The sequence below is a fragment of the Oryctolagus cuniculus genome, chromosome 14 (genome assembly GCF_051225735.1).
Source record: "Oryctolagus cuniculus isolate XC-2025 breed Fujian yellow rabbit chromosome 14, ASM5122573v1, whole genome shotgun sequence".
NCBI classification, from domain to species: domain Eukaryota; kingdom Metazoa; phylum Chordata; class Mammalia; order Lagomorpha; family Leporidae; genus Oryctolagus; species Oryctolagus cuniculus.
In genome coordinates this window covers 4403780-4419810 of record NC_142880.1, presented here as the reverse complement: position 1 = coordinate 4419810, position 16031 = coordinate 4403780, and the positions used below count along the sequence as shown (strand labels likewise).

General features: G+C 54.0%; 1 protein-coding gene across 3 annotated transcripts in view; it reads right to left on the bottom strand.

Annotated features, from left to right (window-relative positions):
• Positions 1–15269, bottom strand: part of RASGRF2 (Ras protein specific guanine nucleotide releasing factor 2) — a 217825-nt gene extending 202556 nt beyond the window's left edge. For 2 of the 3 annotated variants that reach the window (XM_051854059.3, XM_051854060.3), the window contains exon 1: positions 14445–15269. In XM_051854059.3, coding sequence (XP_051710019.3) covers positions 14445–14732 — 288 coding nt within the window. In that variant the 5' untranslated portion in view covers positions 14733–15269. The remainder of the gene's footprint in view (positions 1–14444) is intronic. The other variant, XM_051854061.3, reaches the window with a different exon arrangement.
• Between the last annotated feature and the right edge of the window lie 762 nt (positions 15270–16031).

The following is a 16031-nucleotide window of genomic DNA, read 5'->3' as shown; positions in this document are numbered from 1 at the left end:
AACTGTTGCTTTAAAAAATGTTAAGATGGTCCTTTTACATTACCAAGGAAGAAAAATGAGTAAATCGTGGACTTGCAGAGTGTCCCCGCTGGTACACTCTCCATGTGTTCTCTGTGAAAACATAAAAGCTTTGGGCCAGCGTTGTGGCACAGCAGTGCAGCCACCACCCATAATGCCAGCACCCCATATGAACGCCAGTTTGAGTCCCAGCTGCTCCAGTTCCAATCCAGCTCCCTGCTGATGGCCTGGGAAGGCAGCAGAAGTTTGCTCAAGTGCTTGGACCCCTGCTACCCATGCGGAAGACCCGCATGGAGTCCCAGGCTCCTGGCTCCAGCCATTTGAGGAATGAACCCATGGATGGAAGATCTCTCTCTGTCTCTCTCTCTCTTCCTCTCTGTCTGCATCTCTTTCAAATAAATAAAACTTTTAGACAAATAAAATGCTGTACTTTTAGAGCACAAATGCTAATTTTCTTCCAAAATAGTTATTATTCTTACTTTACTGTATTTATGATAGTCAGAAGGGTGTGCATACCAGAAAGAATTTACATGCAAAAAAAAAAAAAACCAAAACAAAACAAAAACCCAACCCCCACTGGCCTATCCTTTAAAGAACATTTTCCTGTGGTTAGCAAAAGTAATCTTGCGACCATTTCTTGAGCAATTTACCATGTACTCAATAATCTGCACAACACGTAGAAAGCTTGGATACCCAAAGAAGCCTACAAACGAGACAGATGAGCCTTTGATTTCCAAAATGGACCACAGAGCGAAGAGAACACGTTTATAGTAAGCAAACTTTCAACTGTTTCAACTGCCCTTGCCTAAACAGCAACCAAAAATGTAATTTGGGAAGCATTAAAAGAAGATTTTTGGGGGCTGGTGCTGTGGCACGGTGGGTTAACACCCTGGCCTGAAGCACTGGCATCCCATATGGGCGCCGGTTCGAGACCCGGCTGCTCCGCTTCCACTCCAGCTCTCTTCTATGGCCTGGGAAAGCAGTAGAAGATGGCCCAAGTCCTTGGGCCCCTGCATCCACGTGGGAGACCCACAAGAAGCTCCTGGCTCCTGGCTTCAGATCAGCTCAGCTCCGGCCACTGGGGCCAATTAGGGGGTGAACCATCGGATGGAAGACCTCTCTCTCTCTCTCTCTCTCTCTCTCTGCCTCTCCTCTCTGTAACTCTGACTTTCAAATAAATAATAAATAAATCTTTTAAAAAACACTTTCATAGCATTTTACAGTCTACAAAGCTCTTTCCACATATTCTTCAGTCCGTGGAAGAACCCCACTTTACATGTCGGGAGTATCACGCCCATTTCCAGAGGAAAAAATATGGAAGCTTCAGGAGCAACAACTGGCTCAGTGTGGATCCAGAACTTGAACCTGGGGGCCTGGCCTGCAGAAACTGGGCATTGGGCACCTTGCACCCAGAAGGAACGCCACTGCCTCTTCCCGGTGTAGCACAAGGACGGGACAGGGCAGCAAGAGCGAGGGTCGACTGCACTCAGACTGCCACGCTTCCCACGACCTCACGTGAGAATGTTCATGGGTGAAAACCACAGGCTGCGGCTGCTCACCGGTCTCCCTGCACAATTCCAGATAAAAAGCAGGCACGGAAGGATGCTTTGGGCCCACACAGAAGGACTATGCGGGTATGACAGCCGCTTCTCAAGTATTCGCGTGTAGGTGGGTGGGGCAGGGAGTGAACACCCTTCTCCACTGTCATGAAGGCCAGAGCCACAGGCCGAGGCACAGGGTACAGCCACACACCCTGCTCCCACACCCTGCGCTCTCCCAGCCTCTCCTTGCCCATCACGCACACACTTCTTGGAGTATGAGAAAGACACCTGCCCCATGGGTCTTTAAGAAAACGTCCATCAAGCCGGCGCCGCAGCTCACTAGGCTAATCCTCCGCCTTGCGGCGCCGGCACACGGGGTTCTAGTCCCGGTTGGGGCGCCGGATTCTGCACCAGTTGCCCCTCTTCCAGGCCAGCTCTCTGCTGTGGCCAGGGAGTGCAGTGGAGGATGGCCCAAGTACTTGGGGCCTGCACCCCATGGGAGACCAGGAGAAGCACCTGGCTCCTGCCATCGGATCAGCGCGGTGCACCGGCCGCAGTGCGCCAGCCGCGGTGGCCATTGGAGGGTGAACCAACGGCAAAGGAAGACCTTTTTCTCTGTCTCTCTCTCTCACTGTCCGCTGTCAAAAAAAAAAAAAAAAAAATGTCCACGGCAGACTGCTTTCCACTCAGCCTGCACACGTGCCAAGTTCAGATGGAGAAGGAGACTAAACAGTCTTCCCTTCCGGTCACGTGTTTCTAGCTCCGAGCTAAAGGCCAGAGTCAACCATGCTAAGTCACTAAGCCTGGTTCTAGTAACCAGCTTGGTCTTTGGTAAGGGTTTGCCATGGGTAAATGACACAGCAGTCTAGACCACAGTACCCTGGGCTGCAAAGTCACCAGGATATGGCCATCGCAAGGTGGTGTGAGGACTCAGTGAGACTGGACAGAGAGGGCACGGCTCAGCGCGGGCTGCCAGGAGTCAGCCGCTCTGCCAGCTGCCTGATCCGAAGCGGCACTCGCAGACAACAGCATTGCATCCTCAACGAGAGCCTCATCTTGAACATCTCCTTTCCACTTGCTTTTCAACAATAAAAGAGCTCACTCACGCCTGCAGAAAAGCAGTTGCTTAAAATTAAGTGCACACCAGCTAAAACAAATGATGGCTGGCCAGACAGAGAGCCATCAGACCCGGGAAGACGGAAGTGTGTAATTCCTGTTCACCCCGACACCATTAAGAGACTGAAAGATGGGGCCAAGCTTCTGACTGCAGCACCAGCATCCTATATGGGCATCGGCTCAAGTCCCAGCTGCTCCTCTTCTGATCCGGCTCTCTGCTAATGGTCTGGGAAAGCAGCAGAGGATGGCCCAAGGGCTTGGGCCCCTGCACTCGCATGGGAGGCCCAGCAGAAGCTTTGGGCTCCTGGCTTCAGATCAGCCCAACTCTGGCTGTTGTGGCCATCTGGGGCGTGAACCAGCAGATGGAAGACCTCCCTCTGTCTCTCAGATAAATAAAATCTTAAAAAAAAAAAAAAGAGGATGAGAGATAAGCCACAGAAGAAAATGTAAGTGACAATCCCTATTTTCATCAGTGTTAAGATGAGCAACATGAAGTCCTGATATGCAGCCAACTTTGAGGTATAGCAATGATGATTCATAGAGTTTAACTTAATATTTATAATGTCTACAACTCAAAATGGTAAAGATTGAGCAACTATTCCAAAACAACGAACCATCAGATGGTCAATAAGAACCTGAAAGAGTGCTTCACCTCGTTACTTACCAGGGAAATGAAAACAAAGACAAGATGAGGCACCACTACACGCAGCAAGACGCTTGGCACTTGGGCACGTGTCTGACCCAGTGTTTAAGGTGCTGGTGAAGCCGATGCCTGTGCTCATATTGGAGTACCTGGGTATGCAGAGCTTGGGTTCCAGGCCTGGCTCCGTGCCTGACTCCAGCTTCCTGCTAGTGCACGCCCTTGGGGGTCACCAGCCATGACTTGGTACTTGGGTTCCTGCCACCCACATGGGAGGCCTGCACTGAGTTCCTGGCTCCTGGCTTCAGCCCTGGCCAGCCCCAGCTGTTGCAGGCATTTTGGAAATGAACCTGTAGATGGTACCTCCCTGCCTCTCTCCCTCCCTCCCTTTCTCTCTTTCTCATTTAAGCAAAAATTGTAAATAAAATAAAATGCCTGAAACTAGGCAGACAGGTAACACCAACAGCTGACAAGTTGTGGTGGAGAGATTAGAATTCTTGCTGGCCCTATACGCAATCTCAATCCTGAGTGTCCCCAACAGAAATGCACACTTGTATTTGCATCAAAAGAATGGGGTAAGAACTTCCAGTATTGTTTGTAACAGCTGCACAAGGGAAACAACCCAGCTGTTGCCCCACAGTCAAATGGATACAAAGTGTGTACACTGGGAGTGGAGCCTAGGAAGTCGTGGCAAGCAGTGAGCCACAGCATGCAACAGCAGGTGGCAGCCTCACAGGAGTGAGAAGGAAGCGCAGCCGGACAAGTGCTGACAGAGGGAGTCCACGGTGGGAGGGTCACAAGAGGCACGAGCCACTAGTGGCATCAGGAAGGGCGTGGCCGCCCACGGCCAGGGCAGCGAGGAGAAACACGCAAGGATGGTCTCAGGTGGGCTGATGGTGTCATCCGCTTGATCTCCCTGCTGAACCCAGGCATATTCACTCACCAGGGGCCACGGGCACGCAGGCCACGCTTCCGAAGAGAGGTTTGTTACTGTTACAGAACAGCATGTCTGTGACTTTTAAGTTCGTTAAAAAGCAGCAGAAAATTGTGAACAGGAGCCCTGGGCAGTAGGAGCGGAGCAGAGAGAGTGCTCTAACGGAGAGGTCATATGGATAAAGCAAGGTGTGAAATGGATACTCAAGGAAGGGAATGCAGCTTAGGGTAGCAAACACACAGAAGTTGGGGGAAATAGTAACCAGCGTGACGAACGCGTGAAATGGGTCCCTAAGAATGCGTCTGTCACCTGCCCCTCCCCCCACCTCAAACTTCCCAGAACACTCTCTTGTGCACAGGCCCTGCTGGCTGGCAGCCGATGCACAGACAGACTGCCCTGAGAGACCAACGATCCAGGCCCCAGATATGAACTGAGACCAGCGTCCCTGTCGCACAAGAATCTGAGCGCAGACTCACTCCCGGGCGTGAGGGAGGGGGAGGCGGAGGCAAGGCGGTGAGAACGGACGCAGAAAGGCTGGCACCAGCAATGAGTCAGGCCCACAGCGGGCAAGGAGAGCCCAAGAGAGGCACAGGGACGCTCCGAGGGGGAGCAGCAGTGAACAGCCGAAATCCCAGCCAGCGGCGGAGACCAGGCAGGGCACTGCTCGCCCTCTGCGGTCAGACGCAGCCAGGCTTCAGGAGAGCTTGAACTCCTCTCTCTCCCTTGCTGTCCAAAGGGACGCATGGTGGGGCCGGCGCTGTGGCGGAGCCCGTAAAGCTGCCGCCTGCAGTGCCGGCATCCCTTGTGGGCACCGGTTCGAGTCCCTGCTGCTCCACTTCCAATCCAGCTCTCTACCATGTCTTGGAAAAGCAGAAGAAGATGGCCCAAGTCCTTGGGTCCCTGCACCCGCATGCCAGACCTCAAACAAGCTCCTGGCTCCTGACTTCAGATGGGCACAGCTCTGGCCATTGTGGCAAATTGGGGAGTGAACCAGTGGATGCAAGACCTCTCTCTCTCTCTCTCTCTCTGCCTTTCCTTCTCTCTGTGTGTAACTCTGACTTTCAAATAAATAAATAAATCTTAAAAAAAAAAAAGACACATGACAGAAAGCACCCACCCTGGACTCCATAGGTCACCACCCACCGCAGGGAGCTCCCTCGTGGCAATCACTTCCCCCGGACTGGGGCCAACCACGAAACCACCCCGCCACCCTGACCACAGCCAATCTGCCGACCTCACACCCGTTCTTCTCCAGGGTCTGCGCTGGAACGTCAACAGCCGCCCCCACCACCACCCGCCTTCACAGCCTGTCCCCCTGTGAGCACAGCAAAGACACGCGGCGAGTTGACTGTCATGTTCACGTTCACAGCCCGCACTCCCTCAGCCACGAGCCATGCGCGCTCCCCGAGACGGCTCCTTCCGGAGCTACAGTGAGCGTGATCCTCGGTGCCAAACCAACGCTGTGCCTGGGGAAAAATCCTCCTGAGCCGTAAGGGCAACAATGCCACCTCTGGGACTTGTTTTAAAGTAGCCTAAGAGGGGGAAAAATACAATGTGTGCACGGAGCCGCACAGAGGCGGGAGACAGCACTCCGGAGGGAGCTGTCGGTGCCGGATGATGGGTAGATGGGGGGGTCCCCCAAACTATCCTACTTGTGTGTGCTAAAGAGAAGGGGGAGCCTCCTCGGGGTCCCCACAGTGAAAAGAGAAGCATCCGAGGAGACTGTCAGGAGGGAGTAGGCAAAGTGCCCGTGACAGGCGCCTTGAGACTCGCCCCGAGCCAGGCCCTGTGCGAGGTGCACGCCTGGCTCGTCACCAGGAGCGTCCCGATGGCCCCGTGAAGCAGGCGCTGCCCTGAAACCCCTGGCCAGGCAGGGATCCAGGCTCAGAGCGAGCGAGACAGAGCCCCAGCATGCGGGAACTGAGCCATCCTGACGCCGAGGCCTCAGCCACACTGCCCGGTCGCCCCGTGAAACCCGCAAGTGCTCAGTGGGTGAGAGCAGGCCCCTGTGTCCGCCAATCACGGTTTCCCTGGCAAAGGGTCCTGAGCCCAGCACCCCGCTGTCACTCCCATTCCCACGCGGCTCACCCGGGAGAGCCATGACTGTCAGAGTTCCTCCGTGGGAGAGGACTAACCCTGTGTCTACAAGCGGGCCCCCAGGCCAGGAAATCAATCAGGCACTGTCTGAAGCCAATCAGATGATGACAAAATACCCCAGGGGCCTGGCAACAGGCTCCACTGCTGACAGTCAGGCACAGGAGGGTCAGTACCTTTTACTTTTTTTTTTTTTTTTTAATTTTTTTTTTTTTTTTTTTTGACAGGCAGAGTGGACAGTGAGAGAGAGACAGAGGGAAAGGTCTTCCTTTTGCCGTTGGTTCACCCTCCAATGGCCGCCGCGGCCAGCGCGCTGCGGCCGGCGCACCGCGCTGATCCGATGGCAGGAGCCAGGAGCCAGGTGCTTTTCCTGGTCTCCCATGGGGTGCAGGGCCCAAGCACCTGGGCCATCCTCCACTGCACTCCCTGGCCACAGCAGAGAGCTGGCCTGGAAGAGGGGCAACCGGGACAGAATCCGGCGCCCCGACCGGGACTAGAACCCGGTGTGCCGGCGCCGCTAGGCGGAGGATTAGCCTAGTGAGCCGCGGCGCCGGCCAGTACCTTTTACTTTTGAGCATAGCTTTTTTCTTTTCTTTTTTATACACGTTTGCTTGCATCTGCTCAGGTCTCAGAGAACTGTGACGCATCACGGCCTCTGTGCTGTGAGCGGCTCTGATCTCGGCCTCCCAACTTTCCGTCTCCTTTCCTCCTTTGTGGTCCAAAAAGTAAATGCGGTAGTGCGCACATATTATTTAAATACACGCGGATCAACTCAGACTTGCAGGCTGTTCCCCGAGAGCACATTAGCAGTGCTTTGCAGTCCCTCTCAGGGGTTTCAGGGAAAATGACCCGAGTCCTCATTTTTCATCGAATCCTGTTTTTCAAGGATCAGTCGGAAGGGCAACTGCCCCTCTGCAACACCTAACACCCATGTGTCTGCAACACCAACAGCAAACCCTGCTCCTGTTGCCGTGTGGCTATTTAGAGTAAAACCCAACCATCTCATCTGAACTCCTCGGGCAAAAACGCTAACGTATACCATGTGCTGAAGTCAAATTAACGCAGTCATCAGTTCTCAGTCAGCTAAAATTTGAAATTCATACCAATGAAAATATCATTAATAACGTGGGGTGATGGTTCCTTTTTAGAAGGGCCAAGTGTAGTAAAATAATTAGACATGTATCACAGTGCTATGTTGACAGTTCAGTATTATTTCCATTTTGATTTAAATATTAACTAGGAGTTTACTGGTCAGTCAGGCATTGCTCCCAGAAGTTCATAGAAAAGGGAAGAGGTGAGTTTGGGGCCAGCATCATGGCGTAGCAGATTAAGCCACCACCTGCAATGCTGGCATCCCAATATGGGTGCCAAGTTTGAGTCCTGGATACGCTATTTCAGATCCAACTGTCTGCCTATGTACCTGGGAAGGAAGTGGAAGACGGCCTAGTTCTCAGGCCTCTGCATCCACGTGGGAAACCCGGATGGACTTTAAGACTCCTGGCTTTGGCCTGGCCCAGCCTCAGCTGTTACGGGCATTTGGGGAGTGAACCAGTAGATAGAAGATTGCTCTCTCAATCTCTCTCTCTGTAACTCTGCCTTTCAAATAAAATAAGTAAATCTCAAAACAAACAAACAAACAAAAAAGGTAAGTTTATTTTGGTATAAAAAATTTTAAATCAAAGTACAGCTGTTTCCCTAATCTTTATTTTCCATGAACTCTTTGAAGACTGCTCATATAACTGTGTAACAAATACTGAATATGCAGTGCTAAAAATAACAAACTTAATACACACATCACACACATGTTTCTTTCCTGTGGGATGAGTGAACAGGCACAGAAACACAAGACCTCTTTAAAATTGTGAAAATCAGGAATTCAGACCTCAGTAAACCCGTACTGGTTGTCACTCCGACTTCCAACTTAGACAATAACCTTAAAGACGAGGCTTTTCATTCCACAAGATAAGCGTTGCATGGACTGTGGCATCCATGTTTATGTGGTTCTGGAAAACATGGACAAGTGTCACCGGCACTAAATGGACAACAACGTCGACAGCGGCTTTAACAAAACCAGAAACATTCATCCATCGCGTGCTTCTTACCATCACCTGTGTAAGGGGGAAGGGGGCTATTTTTTAATCCGCAGAAGAAAGGGAAAACTGTGCTATCACACTACAAGTATTTCTCATCACTCAAAAGTGCACTCAACTGATCCTTATTAAAACCCACAGAATATTTGTCACAGAAAGACTCACTTTTCTGTGCACTGGTCACATAAAAAATGGATCTTTCTATGAATCTTCTTTAAGTTTTTTTTAAATTTATTTGAGAGGCAGAGTTACAGACAGAGGCAGAAACAGAGAGAAGGTCTTCTACCAGCTGATTCACTCCCCAAATGGCTGCAACGGCCAGAGCTAAGCCCATCGGAAGCCACAAGCCATGAGCTTCTTCCAGGTCTCCCACGTGGGTACAGGGGCCGAAGAGTTTGGGCCATCTTCTACCTCTTCTATGGCTTTCCCAGGCCATAGCAGATCTGGATCAGAAGAGGAGCAGCCAGGACATGAACCAGCGCCCATGTGGGATGCCACCACTGCAGGTGGAGGCTTAGCCACTATGCCACAGGGCCAGCCCCTGCGATTAATTCTCAACAGTAAGGACAATCATCTAAATAGTAAGATTCAGTCCAACCAAAATTAAAGCAAACTGTATTTTGCTAATCCATCAGTTACTTTCCTTCCTTTAACTTTAAATGGAAGAATGATTATAGAGTTCAAGTAATAAGTCACTTCTGCTCCCTAAACTGTATTTCTTAATGTTTTAAAAGACTTAGCAAGGGGTCGATGCTGTGGCACTGTGGGTTAAGCCACTGTCTGCAGAGCCGGCATCCCATATCGGAGCCAGTTCGAGTCCTAGCTGCTCCACCTCTGATTCAGCTCCCTCCTAATGCACCTGGGAAAGCAGCCGCAGATGACCCAAGTCCCTGAGCCCCTGCACCCATGTGGGAGACCCAGAAAAAGCTCCTGGTTTCAGCCTGGCCCAGCCCTGGCCATTGCAGCCATTTGGAGAGTGAACCAGTGGATGGAAGATCACTCTCCCTCTCCTTCTTTCTCTAACTCTACCTTCCAAATAAATCTTTTTAAAAAAAAAAAGTTTTAGCAAATATTTTTTCTTCCATTTTTCTTTTATTTGTGTTTAGCAAGCAGAGCTCGAGTTATCCTTGATGCATCAATTAAGCAACATGAGCGAGAACGAAGCCCCGCCCACCCTTTCCACTCTTAGGGACCGCAAACAGCTCCGCCCTTTGAGGAATGATGGTCAGGTCGGGACGCTAAAATGCTGTGCAGTCATAAGCAATAATCCAATTAAAGGGACTTGGACCCCTTAATACCAAATCAATGTATTTGATTTGGCAAAAATACAACAAATATCTGCTCTAAACCTCCAGAAAGTATCCGGAAACACACCCCTCCTCCCAACAGCTGAAATCAGGCCGAACGGGACCCTTAACGTTTCCAGGAAAATAAGATAGAGACTCCTGGTGGCCACACACCTCTGCTGCTGCAGGCGACCAGGCGCCGCCACCCCCACAGAGCAGGGGACTGGCACCCCCAGTGCCGAGAGGGCTAAGGGTCCCCCACGGAAGGGAAGGGAGGCCGGGAAAACCGTTTGTGTGATAAGCAATCCGGTTTTCCTCTGAACACACGTGGTCTGCAGCTGTTTCTCTAGCATTACAGCAGCCACGTGCACGGTTCTTAAAGGCACTAAGATCAGCAAAGCAGCGCCTCTCACGGCTCCGCCTCCCAGCCCAGCCCCCCAGGTCCTCAAGGCCCCGACCCCAGGCAAGGCAGGTGTCCCGTTCCCGGGTCTTCACGCTCCTGGCGCCTGCGCGCGTGCACAGGGGAAACGAAGACACAGGTCCCCGTGCAGTTCAAAGCCGACGAGGCAATGCAGAGAGGGTGCTGCTCGCTCCGCTTCCACACTGCCAAAGCCCAGTCCCAGCCCGCACCCTGGACGCAGGCTCTCTCAGGTCCCCGCTCTGGGCCTCGCACACCTCCGCCTTCACTGCCCGGGTCAACTCCCCGCGGACGGACGGGAGCAGGTCTCCCCAGGTGGTGAGACTCAGAGGTCCACGCTCACCCCCACGGCTCACTTCCTAACGCCAGACTCCCTTCTGAGATATTTAACAGAGACAACCCACCCCCCACACACACCCCACAGCCCAGAGCACACCTGGCCATCACTGTATCTTCAGAACACGCCGTCTGGCCGCTGACCAATCCCAGGAAGGCCCTGAGCACAGGGGACCAACCAGAGACGGCCCTCGAGCTGACCCCGCACGGCTCAGCCCCAGCTTTAATCTGCAAGCTCCCTAATCCCTCAGGGAGTCGGGGAACGGAGTGACAGCCGCGCCCCTGGCTCGGTGCACTGCAAACTGCACTCCTTCCCCTGTCCACCCTGGGCTTGGCGACCAGTTGGCACGCGTCGGGCGAGGACCCCAGGACGCCCCATTTGCAGGAAAGGGAAACTGCATTTTCCACAGAAGGAGCCGTGGCGGGAAACGTGCCCCTCCAGAAAACATTTCCAAGGAAACCAAAGACGCTTTTGGGGGAAAAAAAAGGCTTTTGGGGAAAAAAAAGATTCACCAGACTCGGGTTTTTTTTTTTTTCTTTTTTACTATCCTTTTTATTATTTTTTTTTAAATTTTTATTTTTTTAAATTTATTTGACAGAGTTAGACAGTGAGAGAGAGAGACAGAGAGAAAGGCCTTCCTTCCATTGGTTCACCCCCCCCAAATGGCTGTCACGGCCGGAAATATGCTGATCTGAAGCCAGGAGCCAGGTGCTTCCTCCTGGTCTCCCACGCAGGTGCAGGGCCCAAGCACTTGGGCCACAGCAGAGAGCTGGACTGGAAGAGGAGCAACCGGGACTAGAACCCAGGGCCCATATGGGATGCTGGTGCCGCAGGCGGAGGATTACCCAAGTGAGCCATGGCGCCGGCCCCCAGACTCGTTTTCATTAGTAAAGGAGGGGTCTTCGAGAAGTTCACGGAAAATGTATATAAAATAACCAGGCATGGGATTCAAAACCTTGTATCAAAATATAAATTGCGCTCAACTGCGTTTTTCCACCACTGCAACCCCAAGGCAGCAGCCACTGAGCATGGTCAAGGGGCTGTTGAAGATTCTAGGGCCCCCTGGGAAAGTGGGCTGAGGGGCACCCTTCTCTCCAGCTCAGCTGGGAACCGCTGAAGACACAGTGCGGCAAGAAGACACTTCTTTCTGCTGTCACCCAACCGACATCCAATTATTATTTAGATGAAGCCAGCCAGTGGGCGTTGTCTTCTTGCAATAGAGTTAAAAATAATTGGAAGGGAAAGTTGTGTGCGGGGAGAGGCGGAATTTAAACTCTCGGGAAGGAACAGAGGCGGTGGACAGCCAGCAATCCGGGGACCGGACCGAGAGATTGAGCCGTGCAATCCGTGGTCGCTGGGAGAGTGTGGCGAGCATGTCCCTGCCTCAGGCCACAGGCTGCAGTCAGTGAGGGGGTCTGCGGACCTGACTCATCAGAATGCCCACATCCTCCTCAGCCCCTGGCCACCATGGAGCCTTGTGGAATTGTCTCTCCCACCCCCTGCAGGCAGAAAGCTCACAGCACCTGTTAGGACCTCAGAGACAAAGGATGCTGTCCTGGGAGACGTTTGCCGGAAGCTCCGCAGGCTGCCCCCCCCCGCCTCCCCCTCCCCCACCAGGGGTCTCACAGGCTCACTGGTCTTGGTGTTGGGGCGTTAACACTAATCAGATGCATGAACTTCGGAGTTGCCGCAGAACGCTGCCCAATCTTCCCTACCTTCCGTTCTTCTCGATTCCTCCCACACCCACACAGGCGGGAGCAGAGAAAAGCCCACCTGCTACTCCCGTAAGTCACAGACCCGTGTGTGACCTCCAGCCACCGCTGGGGGCCTCTCCACTCCGCAATGCTTGCTTCTCTGCATCTGGGCATAAAGTGACCAAGAACTACCTGCAACGTGTACAACCCCCGCAGGGAAAAATATTTCGTAAAAGGACTCCATCAGGACTTCCATCAGAAAGAGCATAAAAGTCAAACTACTTGGAGTTACATTTCCTGATTAAAGTGGGATACAAAACTGTCATGAAATCCAGATGTTTTCTAGGTGCAACCACTTTCCATATAACATTAGCAGGTCAGACAGCCACAGAACGCATAGCAGGTGACAAGTCCCCACCCTCAATTCCCTTCCCCTACACACAAAAATGTGGTTGGCTCATGGCATTAATGTAAAGACAAAGAAAGCAAGTCATTTGGGATTGATCCCATTATACAGTCAAATTTAAAATATTCTATTTATTGCACTTAAAAAAAAACTATTCATTTGGGGCCTGCAATGTGGTATAGCAGACTAAGCCACCACCTGCGGCACAGGCATCCCATATGGGCACCAGTTCGAGTCCTGGCTGCTCCACTTCCAATCCAGCTCCCTGCTAATGACCTGGGAGATCAGCGGAAGTTGGCCCAAGGGTTTGGGCCTCTGCCACCCATATGGGAGACCTTGAAGAAGCTCCTGGCTCCTGGCTTTGGTTTGGCCCAGTCCTGGCTGTTGTAGCCATTTGGGGAGTGAACCAGCAGATGGAAGACAGCTCTCTCTCTCTCACGCTCTAACTCTGCTTTTCAAAAAATGAAACAGATCTTGTAAAATAAAAATAAAAGCCTATTCATTTGAGTTCCTGTGCAGCCCTGGAACTTATAAATCATTCTTTTAATCCCAATAGAAAATATGCACGCCTATCTATCCTGGAAAACCAATTTCCTTGAAATTCTTCTCCCAATTCGAGCTGTCAAGCGCATGCCTTGACATGTGTGTCTGCACCTCCAGGGCCCGTGTCTGCCACATGAGAAACCACATTTCAAACAACTCTGGATGCAGGGGGCTTAGCTTTCAATTTCAGATTCTGCACCTTACAGCAAGTCCAGTCAGTCAAGGCTGTTAATGACTTAGAGAAATCAAAGAGGGGAAAAAAAAAAAAAAAAAAAAAACACGGTTCTGGCTGATCCAGTTTTAACTCCTCTCCATTTTACACTTGTTTTAGGAGCCTCGAGGGGGCCAGGCGCATCTTGTGCCGGTGCCATCGCTGGCCCCCCGCAGCCTGTGCGGCTGCAGAATTCAGCTGTCAGCTATTCTCACACAGGGGCACAGAGAAGCCTCGCTTTCTGTTTGCTTGTTTTTTCTCAAGGCGGGAATCGGGACGCACAGGGAAGGCATTTGGGAGCACACACGAATCTGCTTTCACTTGAACAACCAAACAGTGCTTGGGGGAAAAATACAAATTTCCTATTTGCAGCAATGGTGGTGGTGCGGAGGGCGGGGGGTGGGGCGAGGTTTGCAGAAAAAAAACCTACAGGGGTTTTCTCCTGACCCCGCCCCTGTGTGCACACAGCAAAACTCACACAACTGTCCCCCTGAATTAAAAGGGCGCATTCATCTGCAAAGCATTCATTAAAAAGTCCAGAAGCCCACATATTTAAACATAGCAAGAAGGTGTGCCGAGCCTTAATCCCCAGGCGCAGGGACACACGCGCACTCACGCCAGTCAGACCCCGCAGGTCAGGGGCTGGCAAGGCAAACCCGCTCGGCCCTAAAAGGCTGGGAAGGACGCGCAGACAGCGCCCGGCCCGCCCAGCCCCTGCCCAGCCCGGGCCACACAGTAGCAGGCACAGAAATGCACACCCGAGAGAAGCCGAACTTTCCCAAAATAAGTTTGCTTCGTTTTCCCGACCGACAGCCAACAGGTGTCAGCCCGCGTCCGCGTACAGATCCTGCCCGGCGAGGCCTCCGTAGGGTGGACCGAGAGCAGAGGGGCCTCCATCCGGGCGGCGGAGGCAGGGACGCTGTGCCCCTAGGCCACTGGGGCGGCGGGGACTGGAGCTGCGGACCCGGGGCACGCACGGGTAGGCGCGTGGGGGACACCGCAGCCGGTCTCGCAGCCCCGGCCCCGCGCTCAGTCAAGCCCCGCCGCAGACCCCCTTCCCCCCGCCCCGGGTCAGCCCCGCCAGGCGCGCAGCCGCAGAGGAAGGGCGCACGGTACCTGCTTGTCCAGCGCGTCCCGGGCGCCTCCGGGCCCCGCGCCGGCTCTGGGGGGCGCGGGCGTGCGCTCGCAGCTGCAGCCTTCCAGGAGGTACATGCCCGCCGGGCGGCCGCTCTGCTCGCCCTCGAAGTAGAAGAGCACATTCTGGTAGAGCGCGAACCACTTCTCGTGCCAGCGGCTCGCCTCGGCCGCCTTCTTGCTGAGGAAGCCACGCTTGGTGCCCTCCTTGCGCGCCAGGAAAGCGAGGTACAGCGCGTGCCCCTCGTTGTAGCGCACGCTCTTCTGCATGGCGAGGGCCCCCGGGTGCTCTGCTGGCCGCCGCCTCACCCCCGCCCCGCCGCCATCGGCCGGCCGGCTCCCCGAGGGCGCGCCCGCTCCGGCGCCGCTGGCCAAGGGCGCCCCCTTTGCCGCTGCGGCGCGAAGGGCACCCCGGCCCCGCCGTGCGCGGGTCCAAGGGCGCCGGGCACGGACTGAGCGTGTTGTCTGCCCCGATCGCCGCACCCCACCACCACCCCAGGGCCGAGCGGATGCCCCCCCAACCGAGCCCCGGACGCCCGCTGGGAGAGTGGCCCCGCGAGGGCGCCGGCGTCGACCGCAGCCTCGGTGCCCAAAGTTGGGCAGTGCAGCGCCCGCGGCGGGCTGGGGCGGCAGACGCGCGGCCGCCGGAGCAGCGCCGTCCTCGGGCCACGCGCTCCGGGAGACAGAAGGTAAACGTCACGTGGGAGATCAGCTGTAATCGGCTTGGAGACTGTTTAAAGGGCGCAGGCGGCGCGGTGCGGCGCACCAGCTCAGCCCGGCGCGCCGCCCTCCCGCGCCCGCCCTCCCGGCGGCCGCCGCCGCTCTGGCGCTGGGGGAAACGGGCGGGTCGCGGTGCAGTGCAGGCGCGCGGCCCCCACGGCGCGAGGCGCGCACCTCACACAGGCGCGCGCAGATGCACACACTTACACCGCGCCCCAAAGTACGCATCCGCATGCATGCAACCTACACACGCACACAGGCAGACACACCACGCGCACTCTGATCCAGAGCGCGCAGATACTGTCACACAGGAGACACTCGCCTACAGACAGCTCCCTTCACAAGGCACCTTCCCGCACGCAGACACAAATGCACGGGCCACGACACTGGCACACTCACACACACACAGTCCTAGGCAACTCACACAACGGGTACTCATTCATGCATGCACACATACACATATCAGCTTGCACGGTCCCACACTGATACACACACACACTCACATACAAATATACAAACGCATTCACCCCAGAGACACATGAACCAGACACAAGCACCCCACACAGATCCTTATGCACAGAAACCCACACACTTCCACAGACCGAGTCATACACACTCACACACACTCACAGCCTGTGGCAGAGGGTGGAGCCTCAGGGTGGCTCTGCAGAGCCTCACTGGTGCTGTTTCAAACGGGCAGTGAAGCTTAGTGAGAGTCGCCCTGTGTTCCCTGGGGGCTGTGGCTTTCTTCCGGCTGCCAATCATTTCACAAGATCAAGGTAAAAGAAAGTCACTTCAAGCCTGGAGTTTTCCATCTGGGAAAAGTACCCACAGGGAGGCGTGCGTCCC